The sequence below is a fragment of the Pristiophorus japonicus genome, chromosome 9 (assembly GCF_044704955.1).
Source record: "Pristiophorus japonicus isolate sPriJap1 chromosome 9, sPriJap1.hap1, whole genome shotgun sequence".
Taxonomy (NCBI): Eukaryota; Metazoa; Chordata; class Chondrichthyes; family Pristiophoridae; genus Pristiophorus; species Pristiophorus japonicus.
The window spans coordinates 54,698,850-54,722,739 of NC_091985.1; the positions used below are offsets into that span (position 1 = coordinate 54,698,850).

At 45.5% G+C, this 23,890-nt stretch overlaps 1 protein-coding gene across 3 annotated transcripts in view; it reads left to right on the forward strand.

Annotated features, from left to right (window-relative positions):
• The window catches only part of LOC139273052 (protein kinase C epsilon type), an 801,226-nt gene that overhangs the window by 658,404 nt on the left and 118,932 nt on the right, over positions 1–23,890 (forward strand). For all 3 annotated transcript variants that reach the window (XM_070889353.1, XM_070889354.1, XM_070889356.1), the window contains one exon: positions 3,921–4,075. In XM_070889353.1, the coding sequence (XP_070745454.1) occupies positions 3,921–4,075 (155 nt within the window). The remainder of the gene's footprint in view (positions 1–3,920; positions 4,076–23,890) is intronic.

Sequence of the window (23,890 nt, forward strand, 5' to 3'; positions counted from 1 at the left end):
TCTCGGTTGAAATGTCCCTGAGCAACCATTTGACTTTGCAACAAATCACTTGGAGTCCATCTTTGAACTTGGTTATAACTACTAAAAGTCATACATACAAGATATACACACCTAACAAGATAACAATTCATTTCTTAGTCCCTTCTAGTACTCCAGTTGTAGGCCACTGTTTCACTAAATCGGAAAACACTTGCGTAGCAATGCTGGGCGAATGTTGGAAAGTGTCTGAATGATATTGCTGTTTGATTTATGGCAGCCTGTATAATGCATTTACAGAATTTAGCCTGCCAACTAGCCTGGAACAAATTACTTTCCAGGTTTAGCAAGCCAAAACCCCAGGAATCCGGCCAGCTTGCTGCTAATATTGATGTATTGAGCCCTTCACCTCTGTTTTCTTGCTGCAACCTTTGTAGTATGCTACATTTCTTCTCAGTGAAGAGCTCTTCATTTGTAGTGCATGTGTATTTGATTTGTATTGTGGGGTGTGTAGCACTGGAGGAAGATACAGAGAAATCGAGCGGTAAAATAATGGATGGATTTAAACACCAGGTGCAAATTTTAAGACTGAGGTGTTGACGGACCAGGAGCCAATGTAAGTCTGCAAGGACAGGGGCGATAGACAGGATACAGACGTCAAAGTTTTGAGTGAGCTGAAGTTTATGGAGGATGGTAACCCGGCAAGGAAAGCATTGGAATAGTCGAGTCTGGAGGCGATGTTGCTGAGGTGAAAGCAGGTGGCCTTTGTGATGGAGAGGATATGAGCCAGGTGCTCGGGATGGAAAAGAACATCAAGATTGTGAAAAATCTGGTTTATCTTGAGATAGTGGTGAAGGAAGGGGATGGAATGTTTGCAAGTGTATGGAGTTTGTGACAGGAACTGAAGACAATGGCTTTGGTTTCCCAATATTTAAGGAGTTGCAGCAACACAGCACTCCTTCAGTACTGAAGTGTCAACCTATATGCTCAGGTCCTGGAGTAGGCCTTGAACCCAGTACCTTCTGACTTAGGTAAAAATATTACCAACTGAGATAAGCTGACACAAGAATAGCAGGAGATGGCAATCCTGTTGAGCTGACATCATTTACAAACCTTTGAACAATTACCAGCAACTTCATAGGAACAGCTGATGGTTTCTCATAGCTTAGAAAAGACATCCAATAGCAAAGATAAATGTTTATACCTATATAATTTAGTGATGGATTTCTGTACAGCTCACCACATTTCTGAGAGACCGAGAGAATCTGTGAAAGAGTGTGCTTGAGAAAATTAGTATGAACAAGATAGCATACTTGAGGTTGCACTAAGAGAGAGTGCATGAGAATGCATGAGATCGTATGTATGTATATGTGAGAGCGCATGCATCTGAAAGGGGTATGCACCTGAGAGAATGCATGAACATGTTCATGCAATAATGTATGTATGTGAATATGCATACAAAAGACATTACACGCATGAGAGAAAGTGCACACAAAGGCCGCGATTTCGCCAACGGGTGTGGCGAGTTGGTTGCGGGTGGAATAGGTGGTGTGTGGGGAACAAGCTCCCAATCACAGCCCATCCTCCAGCAATCTTCCCTGACTTTGGGCTTGTTAAGCCCGCCCTGGGGGTTCCCGGCCAATTAACTGGAAGCAGATCTGATGACGTCATCTGATGACTCGTTGGTCTCCTAATCAGCTGGTTTTCTTAAAGGTACCAATCCCAAATTTTGTTTGACAGTTGTTCTGTCAGTGTTCTACAGCATTGAGTGGCTGCAAACACTGACAAACACTGCACAAAGGTGCACGGTTGCACCAGATGCTTATGGAGGGAGTCACAGTACGCAGGGAGGTTGTCTTCTCTTCCAGTGGACGGAAGAGACCTCCCCAGGAGACCAATGCAGCCTGGTTGCATATTGCACAGGAGGGCACAAGCAGGGATGTCATCTGGAGGAGCTGGCTGCAGTGGCACAAACCTTTTAATAATCTCAGTAGATCACGAAATATTACTGCAAAGCCACACTCAACTTCATCCTGCTGTGCCACTCACCCCATCACTTTGCATTCCCTACCTTATTCCTGCACATCCTTATTCACACCAACTAACCTTGCACCTCCACTCATCCCTCTCTTTCTACATTATCACTTCCCTATCTCACTAGCCATCCCTTACCACCATTCCTTGTCCAATCATACCAACTAACAGAATGCAAGGGTAGGCAATTGGGTTTCAGCCAATGTTCATGTAGAGAATCTGTTAATGTGTTGTCAAACATTGAAATCTTTATTTTGAACACTTTGCGTTCTTGGACAGATTTGTGTGCACCTTTGGAAGTGGCTTAGTGAGTTGTAGTGAATGGTCAGATATAAGGGTACCCTACACAATGGTGATGAGTGTGAAAAGAATGGCTTAGGCATTGCAGGGATGCTTTATGATGCTGGTGTGGGGTGGTGCCAACCTGGCACATCATGTGGCAGCCAGGGTGTATAGCATCGTGAAGTAAATATAACCATGGTGATGCCATCTCTGGCCTCCCGGGCAGCAATGTGGTCGGGTGCTGATGGCCTGTGTCCTCTGCAGCATCGGGTGATTGCGGAGAAGGTTAGTGTTGTTGTTGGTGCTGCTGGTGTGCCTGATGATGTTGCTGTTGGGGCTGATCGTGGTGAGATTATGAGGACCAAGGTGAGTCTTTTTCCAGGGCACCGATGCAGCTGGAATAGATGGCAGCTGAGGTTGAAATGACAGAAGTGATCTGTCAATTATGAGAGAGTTGGTCCAAGACGGCGATAGTGATTAGATAGTTCACTGCAAAGACTTCCAACCTGCATACAGCTCAAAGTTTCCTTCCAAATCCTGAAGGCTTCAGCTTCTGACATTGGAAAGTGAACAGCTGTGAAATGGTAGCTTTTGTGCTACTTCTGCAGCTGTCAACTAGTCATAGCAATAGAGAGTCACTGAGAACCCAATACACTTATCTGGCGAATTCCAAGAGGGCTTTCAAAATCCTACAGAAAGGTGGTAAAATTGTAAGTGCCTGCTTCTACTCCTTTTAAATACCACTAAACTATCTGTTAAGCACGTTAATGAACTAGCCCGTCTCCTGCCGTTGGGTTTGCGATCGGCACGCAGACCTGAAGCTGGGAAACTCACACGGAGGCAGGTTTGGAGCGGGATCCCGACCTGCTGTCAATCAAGGCCATTTTGACAGCAGACCTGCCTCCAAACCTGCAATCGCAGGGCTGGGAAGATTCCGGCCAAAGTGTGCAGAGAGGATGCACATGGGGAAGAATACATGTGACAATGTGTGCATGAAAGAATGTGAGTGTGTGCGTGAGAGAGAGAGAATGCGTATGTAAGAGAGTGCATGAGAATTTGTATGGATAATAGTATGAATTTTGAGTAGAACATTTCCCATGTTAACTATTTTTAGCAAAATCATAAATCTGTTTAGAGAACTTTTTCTCCAAATGCGTGTGTGTGAGAGAGAGACTAGGGTAAGAAAGTCATAAGGTGACACGGCTTCAGATCAGATATTTCTTTCTCGTTTTTTATTTTGTAATATTGAATGAACTTCACAATAAAAAGTGGGTCAGAATGTTACCATCAGCTTTTGGTAGAGTGACATTAGGTGGAGATACTCTGTTGAGATTTGTATGAAATGCAGCCCAATAAATTGTGAAAACTTTTACATTTACTAGACCTTGTAAGAAATGAGGGACTAAAAAGACTGAAGAATCAAAGCTGCTTGATATAGTGGTTCATTCACACTTGCTTTTGAAATTTATTTTTCTTTTGTCAACGGCTAATTGCTGTTTCGACTGATCAGCTTTCGCTGACACCATGAAACTCCTTCTGTACAAATGTTTTGTTGTTTGCCCACAACAAGAGCCACTTGTAAGCCTTTAAGAAATTTAACTGAAAAAGCTCTTTCTTACTTCATTTAGGACCGCCTTTTTTTCGTCATGGAATACGTAAATGGAGGCGATTTAATGTTTCAGATCCAACGTTCCCGCAAGTTTGATGAAGCTCGATCGAGGTTTTATGCAGCAGAGGTCACCTCGGCGCTCATGTTCCTTCACCAAAATGGCGTCATCTACAGGTACTTGCTGAAAAAGAACAGCTGGGGCTCATGGCTGGTTTGGCCAGAATGCCTTCATATCCTAGCAACGTGTTTGGGTCGAAGCATAATGCCTCAGTTCTCGTGCATGTTGAGACATGGGTCTATGTTGTATTTTTTTTTTGATTGTCATTCAGAATGTTTATGTTTGAATAGCACCAGAAACTGCAGTCAGATGCGATGCCAGACTTGTATTATGGTGCACTTAGAGCTTTTACAAAATGCTTGGCACAGCCTGACCGTCTGCTAACCTGCCAGCAGAGTGACACAATCTCTTTACTTTCTCCCTCAGCCCAGTGCAGACTTCTAAGAGGCCTTTCATTTCCACCACCCCCACCTCTTCCAAAAAGAAACGTTCTGCCATTTCCTTTGTTTATTTGTGCTGTCCTATTGTTGACTGAATAGGGACAACAGTCACAGGGTCCTTGTTTCTTCCCTCTGTTTCTCAGTATTTGAGGGCAAACTGTGAGTCACTCGCAGGAAGTGGTTGTTAGTGATGTGTAAAGAAAAGGCTCTGCCAGTCACATTATTGAGCCAAGAGCCCGTGTTTTACCTCCAGGATAAGAAAAACTCACAATGCTTCTTGTTGGATTAAAAACAAAATCAATGTAATACTGCATAGACACAAAAACAAACTGTAGCTACTTTAACCCAGAGATCAAAAATTGTTTTTAAAGGGAAAGGAGAGTTTAGACAAAATATTTTCTGCTCAAACTAATTGCCCAATGTCTGTCGAGGAAAGACTTAAAGATCTTTTTTTACTGTTATTAAAGTTTTTGTGCTTCAGGGAGACCAACCATTTCAGGTTTCTTTGCCCCAGAACCATTCCGATCCGATCAGCAATGGGAAGGAATTACCTGCATCCCAGAGTGGCTCCGTTCAGTTCAGTAAGGACCACAACTTTATTCTGGGCTGGGATCAGAAACAATGCTGCTTGACCTCAGGCAATATACTACCAGCAAAAGATGCCCATTTTGTCAGAGCATGATTAGCTGATTATAAGCTATCAGTCACCTTTCACATTGCTCGACTGTGCAGACCTTCTCCTGACTGTGGGTGGGGAAGAAATGTGTGTGTGGGCCGGGGGGGGGGGGGGGGTTTGGAAATCCATGACCAGCAACTTAGTAGTTGCGCCAGTATTGTGAGTTTCACACATAGTATAAACACACCAAATTCAGAACATTGGGAGCCACCTCTTTGAGGCAGAAGTGATTCACTTCTATTCCTGGTAATTCCTGTACTATATGAGTGGGACTTGTCTGTCCTGACCCTTTTCATAGTTTTATACACATTTTGCACCACGATTAATGTGTCAATAGAAGTATGACATTATGGTTGTGCTCCACTAGTTTTCTTTTAGAACTGCTGATAAAGAAATTAAAATCCTTTTTCCTGTTTTCAAATCCGTCCAATAATGTTAATCCATCCTACCCTTATAATTTCTTCCAATCTTTACATTTTTTTATATGTAAGATGTGGGCATCGCTGGCAAGGCCAACATTTATTGTCCATCCCTACTTGCCCTTGAAAAGGTGGTGGTAAGCTGCCTTCTTGAACCACTGCAGTACACGTGGTGAAGGTACTCCTATAGTACGATTAGGGAGGGAGTTCCAGGATTTTGATCCCAGCTACTATGAAGGAACAGTGATATATTTCCAAGTCAGGATGGTGTATGACTTGGAGGTTCCCATGCGCCTACTACCCTTGTCCTTGGAGGTGAAAGAGGAGGTGCTGTCGAAGCAGCCTTGGCGATACTTAAAGGGTTGACGGTGGATAGGCAATGGCAGACATTTAAAGGTTACATGGATGAACTTCAACAATTGTACATCCCTGTCTGGCGTAAAAATAAAACGGGGAAGGTGGCTCAACCGTGGCTAACAAGGGAAATTAGGGATAGTGTTAAATCCAAGGAAGAGGCATATAAATTGGCCAGAAAAAGCAGCAAACCTGAGGACTGGGAGAAATTTAGAATTCAGCAGAAGAGGACAAAGGGTTTAATTAGGAGGGGGAAAATAGAGTATGAGAGTAAGCTTGCAGGGAACATAAAAATATAGATATAGATATGTGAAGAGAAAAAGATTAGTGAAGACAAATGTAGGTCCCTTGCAGTCAGAATCAGGTGAATTCATAATGGGGAGCAAAGAAATGGCAGACCAATTGAACAAATACTTTGGTTCTGTCTTCACTAAGGAAGACACAAATAACCTTCCGGAAATACTAGGGGACCGAGGGTCTAGTGAGAAGGAGGAACTGAAGGAAATCCTTATTAGTCAGGAAATTATGTTCGAGAAATTGATGGGATTGAAGGCCGATAAATCCCCAGGGCTTGATAGTCTGCATCCGAAAGTACTTAAGGAAGAGGCCCTAGAAATAGTGGATGCATTGGTGGTCATTTTCCAACATTCTATAGACTCTGGATTAGTTCCTATGAATTGGAGGATAGCTAATGCAACCCTATTTTTTTAAAAAAGGAGGAAGAGAGAAAACAGGGAATTATAGACCGATTAGCCTGACATCGGTAGTGGGGAAAATGATTGAATCAATTATTAAAGATATAATAGCAGCGCATTTGGAAAGCAATGACAGGATCGGTCCAAGTCAGCATGGATTTATGAAAGGGAAATCATGCTTGACAAATCTTCTAGAATTTTTTGAGGATGTAACTAGTAGAGTGGACACGAGAGAACCAGTGGATGTGGTATAATAGGACTTTCAAAAGGCTTTTGACAAGGTCCCACACAAGAGATTAGTGTGCAAAATTGAAGCACATGGTATTGGGGGTAATGTATTGACGTGGATAGAGAACTGGTTGGCAGATAGGAAGCAAAGAGTAGGAATAAACGGGTCCTTTTCAGAATGGCAGGCAGTGACTGGTGGGGTACAGCAAGGTTCAGTGCTGGGACCCCAGCTATTTACAATATACATTAATGATTTCGACAAAGGAATTGAATGTAATATCTCCAAGTTTGCAGATGACACTAAGCTGTGTGGCAGTGTGAGCTGTGAGGAGGATGCTAAGAGGCTGCAGAGTGACTTGGACAAGTTAGGTGAGTGGGCAAATGCATGGCAGATGCAGTATAATGTAGAAAAATGTGAGGTTATCCACTTTGGTGGCAAAAACAGGAAGGCAAAATATTATCTGAATGGTGACAGATTAGAAAAAGGGTAGTTGCAATCAGACCTGGGTGTCATGGTACATCAGTCATTGAAAGTTGGCATGTAGGTAGAGCAGGCGGTGAAGAAGGCAAATGGCATGTTGGCCTGCATAGCGAGAGGATTTGAGTATAGGAGCAGAGAGGTCTTACTGCAGTTGTACAGGGCCTTGGTGAGGCCACACCTTGAATATTGTGTACAGTTTTGGTCTCCTAATCTGAGGAAGGACATTCTTGCTATTGAGGGAGTGCAGTGAAGGTTCACCAGACTGATTCTCGGGATGGCAGGACTGACATATGAAGAAAGTCTGGATCAATTAGGCTTATATTCACTGGAATTTAGAAGAATGAGAGGGGATCTCATAGAAACATATAAAATTCTGACGGGATTGGACAGGTTAGATGCAGGAAGAATGTTCCCAATGTTGGGGAAGTCCAGAACCAGGGGTCACAGTCTAAGGATAAGGGGGAGGCCATTTAGAACCGAGATGAAGAGAAACTTCTTCACTCAGAGAGTTGTGAACCTGTGGAATTCTCTATCACAGAAAGTTGTTGAGGCCAGTTCATAAGATATATTCAAAAGGGAGTTAGATGTGGCTCTTACGGCTAAAGGGATCAGGAAGTATAGAGAGAAAGCAGGAATGGAGTACTAAAGTTGCAAAAATGATTAGCCATTATCATATTGAATGGTAGTGCAGGCTCGAAGGGCCGAATGACCTACTCCTGCACCTATTTTCTATGTTTCTATGTGAACCCTTCTGCTTTGTTACCTCTCCCCACCTTCATAAATCTCCTGTGACCTCACGTTTGGTCATTTCCCATAAATTCTGTCCTTCCTTTTGGCCGGTATTGTCCAATCTCCAATCAAATGCCTGGAAACATTTATCCGTGAAAGATATTACACAAGTGAAGTAATTAACAAAAGTATGTACTGAACAGAAAAAGGCTGCTCTAACTTGTGTAATCTCATGGCACAATCATAATAACATTCCTTATAGGACAGTGTGATGTGTGCGCACATTCATATGTAGTTGCATGATACGTATCAAAATACATAAAACTCACCAGCAATAACCTGGTGCTCCAAAGCATCTGATCCTTGGTTTTCACAATCAGGCCTTAGCTTCTATTCTGGTAAGCCCCCTTGTTTTCAGGTGTCCATGTGTCTGTTGAAGTGAAAATTGAGATTGACTTGTGACCAATGGGAGTTGGTTTGTGTGAATGATGCATTCATCATTTATCAAGAAGTTTTCATCTCCTTTGTGAGGGAAAAAAATCCTCTCTGCACTATCTGGTTTTACAACATTGTTACAGATGAGGCTCAGAGGAAATCTTTCACCAGCAGAGGTTGATTGCATTCTTGCACGTTTATGCCTATTTGCAGTGTTCTGACCAGTGCTAAACATAGAGCCCAATTTCACGCACTATGAGATCCAAAATGGTGTAAACAGCGCGCACGCACACTTCTGATGCAAAGTGCACAGGGTGCCATCTTGGTGGAGGCATTGGTGTGTGCGCAGTTAATATCCACCAGGAATATGCAGAGCAGGCAGGTCATTTGACGCCAGTGCTGCCATTTTGAAGCTGAACACTCCAGCCAACATCCTCTCTTAAGCTTGCACAGTGGAACAGGGGTTAAGCAGTAGGAAGCACCCCACATGCCCCCACCACCTCACCAGAGTTATTTAAAGGGATCAGCAACTACTTACAGGTCAGTTGCTGGTTAATTTCTTCTGGCTGGTGCTACAATTCTACAAGTTTTTGGTGCTTTCAAGTTTCAAAAGTCTTCAGGGTGCTAAGGTACTTTTTGCTAACTTCAAGGCTTCTGCACAAACCAATTATTTCCAGATATGGGTGCACTGGTAGGCCTTCCTCCTGGAATAGAGCATGTCTGGGAGAATTAACAGAGGCTATGCAGAGTCGGGCAAGCTGCTGAAAGAGAGAGGAGGAGGAGGAGGGAGAAGAAATGCTCTCAGCAGGAGGCTATATAAGCCCAGGGTGTTCAAGCAGCAATTCTCCTACCTGAACCTCAGTGAGGAACAGTGTGTGAGATGTCTGCGCTTCACTAAGGATGTCCTCACTGAAATTTCCCGTCTGCCGCAGATACAACTGAAACCTCAGAGCTGGGCAAGGACCACATTGCCAGTGGCTGTGAAGATGACTGTGGCGATGAACTATTATGTCTGGCTCCTTCCAGGCTGGTGCTGGAGATATTTGCAACATCTCGCAGCTTGCCGTCCACTGTTGCATAAGGGATGTCACTGAGGATTTCTATTCAAAGAGAGCTAACGTCATTTCATTATCTCTTGCCGGAGACCAGCAGGCAGAGCGAGCATGCAGACTTGCAGGCTTCCACATGGTACAGGGTTGCCATTGACTGCATGCGCCGCATGTCAACTCTGCCATGTACTGGAACCGAAAGGCATTCCATTCCCTCAACGTCCAGCTGGTGTGTGACCACAGGCAGCGCATCATGCAGGCCAATGCCCTTTGTCCTGACAGTGGTCATGATGACTTCATTCTGCGGCGCTCCGCTGTGCCAGCTGCATTTCAGCCACCACGGCAAACCAAAGGGTGGCTACTGGCCGAAAAAGGCTATTCACTGACGACATGGCTCATGTCTTTGGTTTGCACTTACGCACATGCACGCAGCTTGCACTGAGAACCATGCTGCCTCAAGAAATGTGATCGAGCAGACCATTGGGATACTGAAACAACGATTCCACCACCCGGACCGCTTTGGAGGAGCCCTGCAGTACTCGGCTGAGCTGGTCTCAAATTCATGATAGTATGCTGCATGCTGCACAACCTTGCCATCATGAGGGAACAGACCTTGCCACCGGCTATCAGGCGAGATGCTGAGGAGCAGAAGCATGAGGAGGAGAAAGAGCAAAGCAGGCAGCAACCCAGACAGCCCCTGTCTGCCTGGCTCTACATGAAGAACTCATTCGAGTGTGATACCAGTAACCACAACCCCAATTCCCCATTCACTTAACAGTTCCACATTCCTTACCTTCCCTCTGTCACTGACCATCACATTGTTCTCTTGGCCGCAATGAAAAAATAAAAGTCACCATAAAATAATCATTCCAAACCAAATTTATAAATAAAATAATGCCATATTGCATATAAACTTAAACTAATCACCCTTGCACATTCTCTTAGTGCCTGTCTTCCCTGCTCCTTTGCCTGTCCTAGTGCTCCTACGCAGTGCTACCCCAGTGGTTGTAGCATGGCTGGTGGAAGGCTGCTGACTTTCAGTGGGGGAGACTACAGATGGCCTTGGAGGACGACCTCGAGCAATTTTGGGCCTAGAAGGCCTGGCTTCAGCCTCCACCATATCTGCATGAGCGGCAGCAGTCCGGGTTGGCTGGCTGACAGGCAACAACAGAGGTACTGGCAGAGTGGCAGTGGTGGAAGGACGAATGCTGTCATCCTGAGAGAGGACAGCAGGTTCGTGCTCCATGGAGCAACTGCCACTCCCTCGGGATGACACCTCAGCAATCCTAGTAATCTGTTAGAGGACAGATAGTTGGTCTCCTGTGACACCTTTGGAACTCTGGTATCCACAGCCACGAAGGCAGCAGTCTGAGCTTGCATGGCAACAAACTTACCTCGCATGACTTCAGTCTGAGCTTCCACTGCAGCACTCAGACATTTGGTGGAAGCTGCATGTGATACAATGGAAGCCGAGACATCGGCCATCAGACTCTGCATCGTTGTCGGACCCACAAGTATTTTGATGGAGTTTGGCCACCAGTTCCATGCTGGAAAGGATGGGATCCAAGCTCTGCACAAAGCCCTGTTGGTGCCAAGTTGGTGCCGGACTCTTCCATGCTCCTTAACATTGAACACAGGATTCCCAATGCACCAAGCATTTTGTTGTGTACACCCATTTGTGTTCTTCTGTAGCCTGGCCCGTCGAAGTGCTCGTCTGAGTCCTCTGCAGCTGAACTCATGTGCGACCTCGCCCTCCGGAGCATGTGCAAGCTGTGAGATGTGGGTGTGAGGCTTGCAACAATGCTAAGTGTGTGAGGGTGAGGTGAAGCATATACATGTTAGTTATGAGGCCTGATTGATAGAGATAGGTGAGTGATGGGGTTGTGGTGATTCAAGCGGTGGCTGAGGCTACTGCTACAGTTGGTACGATATTTCATTTGATGCATTCACTGACCTTGGCCACTCGTGAGGTCATTAAACGTCTTGCAGCACTGCATCCAGGTCCTCAGGGCTAGACTACTGACATTGACCTCCACAGCTATCTGCTCCCACTGCCTTTTCAGCATGTCTCTAGAGGGCCTCCTGGCCCACTGCGGATATAGAACGTCTCTTCTACTTTTCATCTCCTCCTCCAAGACCTCCAGTGCAGTGTTGGAAAACCTGGGTGCCCACTCTCTCCCATGTTCAGCCATTCTTCTGTCTTTCCCAGGTCAGATTCAGCTCCCACAGGACTCCCCAGCACAATGCAACTCCCCTTTAAGAAGTGCAGGCTAGCTTTAAGCAGTGCAGGCTAGCTTTAAGTTGTGCTAGCAAGTTAAAATTTTGGGCCCCCTACTGATGCATGCAGGCAATCAACAGCACGTTTAACATTGGCTGCACACAAAAATCACGACAATGAGCAGGCAGCACAAAGAGGCATTACATCGAACGGGCGTAGGTTACTCATCCATCGAGATCCTCGCGCCTGTTTTCGGGGGCTATCCAATTTAGCCCCTGAGTTCTCCATTCATTCAAAAATATTGTGAACAGCATGGGTCCCAGAACAGAAACCCCCTTTAACTACTGAAATATTGATTGACGGTTCACAAAATGTTTCATTGTTCCGCATTCTGATTTTATTCTCCTACAAACCCTGGAAACTTTTTGCTGAATGCACACCAATATAGTAGACATCCCTATCTTGACACTCAGTCAAAAGCCCATGTGCTAACAGCAGTCTGTAAAACCATATTGTTTAATGATAGTCTAAACAATGCAATTAAAAACAAATGTGTTGATGGAAAAGACCTTTTAAAAGAAAAGGTTTATTTAATTTTAGTTAAATGTCTTGTTAAACCGAGCAATCCCCGAATCAGCTAAAAAGAAGTTCTGTCAGCAATATGTTCAGATGTTTTTGATTAGAATTATCAGTTGAATCTGCTTGATTATACATCCCTGGCATAGGAACATAGGAACAGGAGTAGGCCATCAATCTCCCCGAGCCTGCCCTGCCATTCAATTAGATCATGGCTGACCTGTATCTTAACTCCCATCTACCTGCCTTGGTTTTATAATCTTTAATACACTTGCCGAACAAAAATCTATCAATCTAGGTTTTGACATTTTCAATTGACCCCCGGCCTCAACAGCTTTTTAGAGGAGAGAGTTCCAGATTTCCACTGCCCTTTGTGTGAAGAAGTGATTCCTGACATCATCCTTGAATGGCATAGCTCTAATTTTAAGGTTATGCCCCCTAGTTCTGAACTCTTCCACCAGAGGAAACAGCTTATCTCTAGCTACTCCTATCAGATCCTTTAATCATCTTAACCACCTCATTTAGATACCCCCCTTAATCTTCTATATTCAAGAATACAAGCCTAGCCTATGACACCTGTCCTGATAATTTAAGCCTTTTAGCCCCAGTATCATACTGGTGAATCTGCACTGCACTCCCACCAAGGCCTGTATCTCCTTCCTGAAGTGTGGGCCCAGAACTGAATGCAGGCAAGGATGATGTCAGGAATCACTTCTTCACACAAAGGGCAGTGGAAATCTGGAACTCTCTCCTCTAAAAAGCTGTTGAGGCTGGGGGTCAATTGAAAATGTCAAAACTTAGATTGATAGATTTTTGTTAGGCAAGTGTATTAAGAGTTATCAAACCAAGGCAGGTAGATGGAGTTAAGATACAGGTCAGCCATGATCTGATTGATTGGCGGGGCAGGCTCGAGGAGATTGATGGCCTACTCCTGTTCCTATGGGGTCACATTTTGGCCTGAGTTGCTCCTATTTTTTTTTGGAGCAACTAGTTTAGAATGGAGTATCTTAGAAATTGCAATTCTCGGCATTTAGTTTGCTCCAGTTCTAGTGAGTTCGAATAGTTTCATTTTAGAATTTTTTTTCCAAAAGGGGGCGTGTCCGGCCACTTACGCCTGTTTTGCAAGTTTAGACAGCGAAAACTTACTCCAAACTAACTTAGAATGGAGTAAGTAGATTTTTGTACGCTCAGTAAAACCTTGCCTACACTTATAAATCAGGCGTAAGGATCGGGAGATCGGGGGTGGGGGGGGAGGGAAGTTTGCTATTGTGAAACACATCACTTTTACAAATAAAGAGCCATCATCAATAATATATGATAAATAAATCAATAAATCAACCAATAAATCAATCAAAAAAATTAAAAATTAAAAAATAATAAAAAAATAAAAAATTAAAAATTGTTTCTACTTACCGACTGCAGCACCGGGAGCACTCCAACAGCATGCTGGGACGGGGCCCCCCCAGTGTGTCTCTCTCTGTCTGTGTCAGCGTCTCTCTCTATCTGTCTGTCAGTGTCTCTCTCTCTCTGTCTGTCAGTGTCTCTGTGTTTCTAATAACGAGGGGAGGGGGGGGAAGAGGGAGGGGGAAGTGGCGGGGGAGAGAGGGGGGGGAAAAGGGGAGGGGAAAGAGGAGAGGAGAGGGAGGGAGGAGAGGAGAGGGAGAGGGGGGGAGGAGAGGAAAGGGGAGGGAGGGGGAGGAAAGGGGAGGAGAGGGGGGAGGCTGAACGGACCCGGCCGACGAGAAGTAGCCGGGCCGAAGATTTCGGGTGGGCCCGCCCCCAGCAAGATGCCGGATGGGCAGGCCCCGCCGAAGACATGAGGGGGGGGAGCGGACTGGACCTGGGGGGCGAACCGGAGCAGAGCGGGAGCTGGGGGGGGGTGGGGGTCAGAGCGGGAGCTGGGGGGGCAGGGGGGAGCCGGAGTGGAGTGGAAGCTGGGGTGGGGGGGGAGCCGGAGTGGAGTGGGAGCTACCGGGGGGGGGCGGCGGGAGAGAGCCAGAGGAAGCGGGAGATGAACGGGGGTGGGGTGGGGGGGGAGAGTCGGAGCCAGAGCAGGAGCTGGAAGGGGGAGGTGTAGTCCGATCTTCGCCGCCCCAGTGAGGCCATTCGGCCAGGGCTAGAGGCGGCGTGCTTCGGGCCCCTCCCACACAGTTTCGGGCGCCTGGAGCTGATGCACATGCGCGCGCACTGTAGCACGCATGTGCAGAGGTCCCGGCACTGTTTTCAGCGCAGGGACCTAGCTCCTCCCCCCACAGCTTGTGCTGCGCCATGCCGAGGGCCTGGATCGACCTGAGGGAGGGGAGAATACTGAGGTAAGTTTTCGGTGCGGTTTTGAGCACGGAATTCAGGCATGGCTCGCGGGGCTGCACCGTTCTAGGCGCGGCCCGAAACTTGATCCCTATGTTCCTATACCAGGGATGTATAATCAATTAGATTCAACCGATAATTCTGATCAAAAACATCTTAACATATCGAGATGGGGTCTCACCAGAGCTTTGTACATCTGTAACATAACTTGCACCCCTTTGTATTCCAGCCCCCTTGACACTTCACACCCGTGAAAGTGAAAGTATTCCATGCACACACCCTTTTATGACTCTACACACAACTTATGACTAAAACCTAATGATATTGTGGAAGTAGTTCTACCATTTGAACAAATTTATGCTGCAGGCCATTCAGTGATACTGGAGCAACTGTGCACACACACGCGATTTGTGCCTATTCAGTTACTCTAATATCGGGGGAAGGTCTGAATTGACCAGCACTATCAAGATTATATTGCTGCAAAGTGCATGTGAGCTGAGAGCTCAGCTCTCCCACAGCCATAGTACAGTATTGGCCTTGCCAGAAAACAGTCAGCCATTTACCTCACTGACAGTGTTGCTTTGCATCTGGGGGTGAAGAATAAAAGTGACTCCTGAGGTTGTGCCTGCTGCATCCCAAGTAATACAGAGGGGGTATAATTTGCTTCATAAAGCTGAGAATTACTCTGATGAAAAAGGAACAGCAATAACCCAACGTACCCTGAAGCCTCATCATATTGGAAATCTCCCAACATTTGGTAGATTATTTTTGGCGATAGATAAATCAACACAAGCAGCCACAGACTCGTGATAAACATTAGATAAAGAGGGAGATTGGAAGAAACATTTTACATGCAGAGTTATCAGTGATCAATATTCAGTACAGCATTCAAAAAAGTACTGGCTAATTACTTAAAAAAAAGGAATATATTAAAGGTCAGAGAAGAAGGCAGGAAAATGGGATTAGTTTGGGGAGACAGTAGAAATATGAGATTAGTTGAAACAGAGCTGTGGAGGCTGGGTCCACCTTGAATATATTAAAGGTGGACATAGACCGATTTTTGAGCGATAAGGGAATAAAGGGTTATGGGGAGCGGGTAGGGAAGTGGAGCTGAGTCCATGATCAGATCAGCCATGATCTTATATGTAAATGAAATGTTACAATTTCAAACTTTCAGAATTGTTTCTGACTATCTTTTATTTCCCTAAACATACAAAGGGATTCATGATATGTAGAATATTCCGGTGGTAATGGAATATTAGCGGGATTTCAACTGTGATAAAGGGCAGTCTGAGTAATAATGTAGGCTGCTGGGATTTTGGTTTAACTCCACCTCAGACTGATGGAAGGAAAGTCTCTTCTTCTCTTCTTGTTGCTAGTTGTATGGAACCTATGTAAAAAGGTCGGCAGTCCCTTGGATTTAACTGAGTGAACTCAAAAACCTCTCAGTTCCCCTGAAGTGAAGGCCAGGTTCTGGGACAAATACTCTTCCTCCCCCCAATCAAAGCATACCTTTAGTGTCACAGGCATTAATCTAGAGTCACCTATTAACTGTCTAACAGGATAGCCTTGGTGGGTCAACCTTCTTGTCGTGGCAAATTTACATACATTGTCTGAGGTAACAGGCAAACCATTTTGGACCTTATAGTCAGTCTGCAGGCCACTCCATAAACAAGGGCGAGCTATCCTCTGAATATCAAAGTCTGCTCCAGGCAGGTGTATAATATAATACATTGCAGCCCCCAAATCAAAACAAAGACATTTTCTTAACAGTAGCAACAATTGTGCACTCCATTTTAAATCAGTAACCTGACCTTACTGGAGTTTCACATGAAACAATATAACCTAGAATATCAGCTTGGCTCAATGGTAGCACTCTCACCTCTGAATCAGAAAGTAATAGGATCAAGCTGCACTCCAGAAACTTTAATGCATAATCTAAGCTGACACTTCAGTGCAGTACTGAGGAAATGCTGCCTCCTTGATGCCCCATCTCCTGAACAGGAGGGTGTGAGTTTGAAGAAGAACATGGTGTTCATTTCATCATCATCATAGGCAGTCCCTCGAAATCGAGGAAGACTTGCTTCCACTCTAAAAGTGAGTTCTCAGGTGACTGAACAGTCCAATACGGGAATTACAGTCTCTGTCACAGGTAGGACAGACAGTCGTTGAAGGAAAGGGTGGAGAGTCTGGTTTGCCGCACGCTCCTTCCGCTGCCTGCGCTTACTTTTTGCATGTTCTCGACGACGAGACTCGAGGTGCTCAGCGCCCTCCCGGATGCTCTTCCTCCGCTTAGGGCGGTCTTTGGCCAGGGACTCCCAGGTGTCGGTGGGGATGCCGCACTTTATCAAGGAGGCTTTGAGGGTGTCCTTGAAATGTTTCCTCTGCCCACCTGGGGATCGCCTGCCGTGTAGTTCAGAGTAGAGCGCTTGGGGCGGGCCACATTGTCCGCATGCCCGACACAAGACTCCCAAAGCCAACATTTATCCCTCAGTGAACACCACCAAAACAGAGTATCTTGTCATTTACCTCATTACTATACGTAGGACCTTTCTCTGTGAAGATTGATTGCTCGGTTGGAGCATTTTGGGCCATCCAGAGGATTTGAAAAGCACTATATAAATGCTTTTTTTTTCTTTTTTAATTCAAAATAGGCAGGAACCACATAAATAGACTGATGTACGATTAATGTTCACCACATATTACGTGACAAAGGTTTATACAGCCAGTTTAGCATTAAAAAGAAAATAAATAGGTGGCTTGAAGAGCATTAGACACTGTTTATTGCAACATTGAGATCTATTTCAGTACTTACAATGAAATATTCAAATGTTCTGACTTGCAATGGGTACATGCCAAAAAGAAATGTTTTGAAATAACGAAGACTGAAAAAAGCAGTTTAATCCATGTGTCGGTACAACATGATCAATTAGCCAGGGTATAGGCCAGTCTGATTGTCAAGGCTTCAAAATTATTAGAACATACAGAAGCATGAACTTAGAAAGGTTTCTTTGGCTCATCAAGTTCACATTTTCCATTGGCCATGTGCGATCATGGACTCCATCCCACACATTTAATCTCTGAGAGAAATTTCTCGCTAAATATCCATTATTGCACAAAGGCTTTCAAACAAACCTGTGGAATGATCATTGATCTCCATATCTCCTTTATTCAGCCTGCCCTCATCTGGAATCTATGGCAAGACTTTGGTTTGTCGACCCTACAGGTCACGACTGATGTGGATATAAAGGTTCTTTTATTTGTCACAACATCACAATTCTTGCCTTGCCCAGCTATGTTAAAAGGGCAGTGTTGTCACTTTAGCAGTGCTGGTGTCAAAAGTACTAATATGTCAAAAAATATAGGGGGAGGTAAATTCTACTGCGCCCCACTTGGGGCCGGTAACACACGCGTGGCACGAGACATTGCGGCAGGCGCAGAAGTCTAGGCTCTCGCAAGAAATTGGGTTTACCACCCAGAAAGAAGTGGAATGCAAAATAACGCGCTCCACTTCCTTTCTGGGAGGCTGGCGGGCGGACTCGTCGGGAACGGAGTGCAGCGCTACGCACTGAGCCCTGTAACCTTGCCGCATAGGCGGGGCTCTTCCCTTAGTTAAAGGGAAGGGCCTAACCTACAAACTCTGCATTAGAAAAATGGACCAACCTGGACCACCAAGGAGCGGGGGGTGCCAGGCCAACAGCCCGGCACTCAAGCAGAGTCCGGGGTGACCGATTGCGGCATGGACCCCGCATTCAAAGCACCAAAACATCAGACGGGTGACGGCGCTTGCACAATAAAAAAATCTGCCAACTCACCGGTCCCGGCCCGTTGAATCATGGAGTGCGGGGTCCGTGCGGCATTCTTGCAGCTGGGCACTCCGTTTGAGTGCCAGGCTGATGCCACGGCACTCTGCTCTCCAATAGTCCAGGTAGGGATCCACAGAGTCGGCAGTTTGGCCCTCCCCTTTAATGAAGAGGAGGGTCCCTTGTACGCAGCAGCGCTATCTGTCCCACCGCGTAGTGCTGTGCCCCTCCTTTTACTTCCACCCCACTTGCGCCCCACAGAGCAAGTGGAGCGTGTTATTGTGCGCTCCATTTTATCGGGGCGGTAACCCCCGTATCGCGAGCGGGGCAGGACCTCCGTACCTGGTGCAGGAAGTCCTGCCTCGTGGCTTTTACTGCCCGAACGGGGCGCTACGCAATTTCACCCCCTAAATATTTTAATGAAATATGGACTATCCGACGTCCAGTATAGCTGTCTGCTCAATTGGTTTCCAGATATGTTCCCATCAGTTAATTTAGGAGATGATGGAGGGTCAATCTGCAAAGAGCAGGATAAATTGTGATTAATAATCGAAAAAGACTGTTTATAAAGCATCCAGATTCATTCTATTGTCGTGAGAAGTTTGGGGCTTTTTGGGTCTATGGAGCTTGGAATAGTTCAAGCAGTGAGGCAACTGAGGAAAGAAATACAAAAGAAAAATACTGCGGATGCTGGAAATCTGAAATAAATAAAGAAAATGCTGGAAACACTCAGCAGGTCAGGCAGCATCTTTGGAGAGAGAAACAGAGTTAACATTTCAGGTCGATGAACTTTCATCAGAACTGCCAAGAAAAGAAATACATTGGTAACATGAGAAAAAGAAAAGCCCAATGGTTTACTAAAATACATTTCTGAAGGTATTCTGAAAGTTTTTCACTGCATTCAGCACATTCTAATTTAAGCTGACATCAGTCTTTATTTCTATCATGTTACAATGTGTTTTTCTTAATGATTTATTATTGATTTTGCTGTCCATTTTGTTGGATGGAGAAGTATTTACAAGACTTTTTAGTGTCCATTTGTTGTTTTTGCTCATGCCTGAGCGGCCCTGAATGTAGACAAAGGTCCTCCACAAACTTAACCCTGCCACACAGCACTGCCCCCCTCCGCCCGCCGCGGTCATCAAAATCCACGGCGCGGCCTTGGACAACATGGACCATTTTCCATACCTCGGGAGCCTACTATCAGCAAAGGCAGACATCGACGACAAGGTCCAACATCACCTCCAGTGTGCCAACACAGCCTTCGGTCGCTTGAGGAAGAGAGTGTTTGAAGATCAGGACCTCAAATCTGGCATCAAGCTTATGGTCTACAGGGCGGTAGTGATACCCACCCTCCTATATGGCTCAGACGTGGACCATATACAGCAGACACCTCAAAGCGCTCGAGAAGTACCACCAGCGCTGCCTCCGCAAGATCCTGAAAATCCACTGGGAGGGCAGACGCACCAACGTCAGTGTTCTCGATCAGGCCAATATCCCCAGCATTGAAGCACTGACCGCACTCGACCAGCTCCGTTAGGCGGGCCACATCGTCCGCATGTCCGACACGAGACTCCCAAAGCAAGCGCTCTACTCAGAACTCCTACACGGCAAGCAAGCCAAGGTGGGCAAAGGAAACGTTTCCAGGACACCCTCAAAGCCTCCTTGATAAAGTGCAACATCTCCACTGACACCTGGGAATCCCTGGCCCAAGACCACCCTAAGTGGAGGAAGAGCATCCGAGAGGGCGCTGAACACCTCGAGTCTCGTTGCCGAGAGCATGCAGAAACCAAACGCAGGCAGCGGAAGGAGCATGCGTAAAACCAGACTCCCCACCCACCCTTTCCTTCAACCACTGTCTGTCCCACCTGTGACTGTAATTCCCGTATTAGGCTGTACAGTCACCCGAGAACTCAGTTTTAGAGTGGAAGCAAACTTCCTCAATTTCGAGGGACTGCCTTTGATGATGATGATGATGGTTTGAAAAGGCCTTCCTGCAAATGATGCCGGCGCTGTGAATCAAATTGCGATATTAAGATACGTATAAACCTCTCCCATTTTACAACCAGCATTAATTTGTCCTTTAGATGGAATTTGCTTTATTTTGCTTGGATGATTTTGCCTTTGATCTTTAAGCTTCTTTAATATCTTATCACAGGGATTTATGTCTCGCTGGTAAAAAGTTCTGTACTCAGAAAGGTAGAAGAGAAAAGCACACATTATTTGTCACTGCTTCGTGTAGAACGTTGGTAGAAATCTTTGCTTTTCATCTCCTCATTTAACTTTATTTGACCTTTTCCCAGTGCGTATAATGCTGATGTGCAACAGGGAGAAACAATTGGTTGAAAAACTCAACAGTAAACTATGTAGTCGTTCTTCATCACTTGTTCTCACAAGCATGTTACAGCTTGCAGACAGATCAGTTAAGAACATTTAATACAGAATGTATTGTTCTATGAAGAAAATCTAAATAGCCATTACAGCAAAAGCTTTCTTTTTTTTGCTGCTCCCGTTAACCTCGTACTACTTTCACTGTTAAATTCCAAAACCAATTTAGATTAAATTCAGACTTACATGGCAACTGTTCAAGTTTGACCTGGTTACTTCCATGTTTTGTGGGCACTGTCTGCATGCCCACAATCATGGATGAAAATCAGCGTGGAATGTTCTCCTCCTCTGCACCCCTTCCTGATCCCAGTGCCACACCAGAGCTCCTGCACTCTGTTATTGTTGGAATTGATTGAACGCCGTTGTACACAGTGGGGGGGAATTCTCACAAGATTAGGAAATCTTACCACAGTGTGCAGCAGCACTGGGAAAAGAAAGTAAGATGTGGGAGTGACACTTTGAGGAAGTGGGGGGGAAGCTGGGAGTACTACTGAGTAGGGGGCAGGAGGGGAGTACTGGCATTAACTGAAGGGGAAGGAGAGAGCCAGTATTATCCATAAGGAGGGAGCAGTGCCAGTATTATTCATTGGGATGGGGGGCAGGGGCAGTGACAGCATTAATTGAGATGAGAAAGGAGAGTGCCACTGCTAACTAAAGTGGGTGAGGGAGAGGAGAAGGTGAGTGCCATTATTGAAGGAAGGAGAGTGGCATTATTAAACGGCAAGGGGTGGGGGGGCGAGTGGAGGTGGTGGAAAGAGGACCACTATTAAATGATTACGCAAAGCATATCACCTTAAATTTCGCCAGATGTTAGGGTATTTCCACCTGTGCTATTAAGTGTCAGCTGTGGCTCAGTGGGTACCACTCGTGCCTCTGAGTCAGAAGGTCCTGGGTCACGTCTCACTCCAAGAGACGTGAGCACAGTGAGCACACCAGTGAAGCAGTGCTGCAGTGTCAGAGGTGCTGTCTTTCGGATGAAACATTAAACCTCTGTCCCACCTGCCCTCTCAGTTGGATGTCATAGATCCCTTGGTGCTATTTGAAGAAGAATGACTGGGCGTTTCCCAGAATCGGGGGTACCTCTCCTGAGCTGTGCCTCCAGCATCCTGGGAAATCAGCTATTTAAATTTCTTACCACCTCCACTGCCCCACCCTCCCCCCTCAACCCCCGCCGCCCCCCCCCCCCCCCCCCCCCCGGCTCAGTGACATCTCCGGCTGCTGCTTCTAAAGCCTCAAGGTCAGTGACATCACCTGACCACCGCCATAGAGATGGGCCACTGCGTGGAGTCGACGGGAGCTCGGGGATCGCAGATGTTGGCATTCGTGAAATCCTGAACTCCGAAATGTCACGTGATCAAACCGCTGGGAACGTCTGGTTCACCTCGGTGTCCCGGCCAATATTTATCTCTCAACCAACATCTCTAAAACAGCTCATCTGGTCATGATCACATTGCTGTTTGTGGGATCTTGCTGTGTGCAAATTGTCTCCTGCTTTTCCTACATTACAACTGTACAGTTTATTTGAGTAGTGGCTTGGTATAAAAGATTTTAAAAGTTGAAAGTATGCAGGGAGGTCACAGCATCCACATTCTTGCCAGTATATTAAATGGTCCCTTTTAAATTAAGGACGGTAGCTCAGGAACTAGGGAGGCTTTACATAGGATTACATCGGATATCCGGCACAGAAAAAGGCCATTTGGCCCAACCAGTCCATGCTCACTCGATCCTCCTCCCGTTTTTCCTCATCGAACTCTATCAGCATAGCCCTCTATTCCCTTCTCCCTCATATGCTTGCCTAACCTCCCCTTAAATGCATCAATACTATTCGCTTCAACCACTCCCTGTGGTAGCAAGTTCCACATTCTCAGCACTCTTGGGGTAAAAAAGTTTCTTCTGAATTCCCTAAGGCTGGTACTGCTAGCTCTCCCAAGAAGCAGGCCTCTCTCTCCCTGATCGCTTGACCACTGCAATGGGATCAAGTGAAGGAATATCAAATAAAATAAACAACAACCAAAAAGTAGCATACACAACCATGCCTGCTTCTCCAGTTGAGTCCTATGCAGCTGCTAAGATACAGGAAAGTGACTGCATGAGAGGCTGAGACAGTTATCTCAGGTCAGCAGCAGGGGAATTGGAGGATATTTTATTCCTTACACATGGTTATTCAGGTGCTGAGTCCATTTTGTCACTCCACATGGGTGGACATACTGTTGCAAATTTGTTTTTTACTTTCAGCATTTTAAATGCAAATTTCAGTATTTTCTAAATGTATAACATGTTGCATTAAAATCTGAAGTACAAGGTCATTGGTTTACTTGAGATTTGAGTTTGGCGAGCTTCAGTAGCTTCACAGGAGTCGCAAGACTTCCATATTTTACAACTTAAATAAAAAGCCAATGCTGTACCTGCCCTGCCACTGTGCCTGTTTGTATACTGGTGGCCTACTTCTAGTTCCGATGGCTCCCTATTCCTGTTTGCGATACTGTACCCAGGGTGGATATACTTGTAACTGAATCATGAACACATAAAAATAGAAAAATAAAACTCGACTGCTTAGGATTTTGCTGTAACAAAATTAGGTGTGTCTGTCCCTAATACACCTTTGAATTGGTCTCATCTCAGAGCTTGGGTTTGAGAGTCCAGACCAAAATAGAGTTTGAAAGTTCACATCATTTAATTTGCAACACAGATAAAAGAGTTTACAAAATCACAAGATCGCTACAGATGAGGATGGATTTTCAGCACAACTTAGTTCATCGACCCAGAAAGATGTTAAAGTCACTCTAGTTCAGCATCCAATTATTTCTTGAACAATTCCAGGGTTTTTGCCTACGTTACTCTTTTTGGAAGTCTGTTCCACTTATCCTCTATTGAAGTGTTAATGAGCAACCTTCTCCAATTCATTTGCTTTAGTTGTTTGCTCATTTCTTTGTATTTAGCCCATTTACTGATCTGATCTGACTTGTGGTTCTGGATATATTATTCTGGATAGATTCTGGATAGTTAATGTTGAACTTGGCCATTCTGGGCTCACCATCCTCCCAGGAATGCTTGTACTTTGGGTCATTGATGAATACCAGGTTAAGTGGCTTTCTTGCTGTACTTGGTCATGAAGCAATGCACTTACTACCTC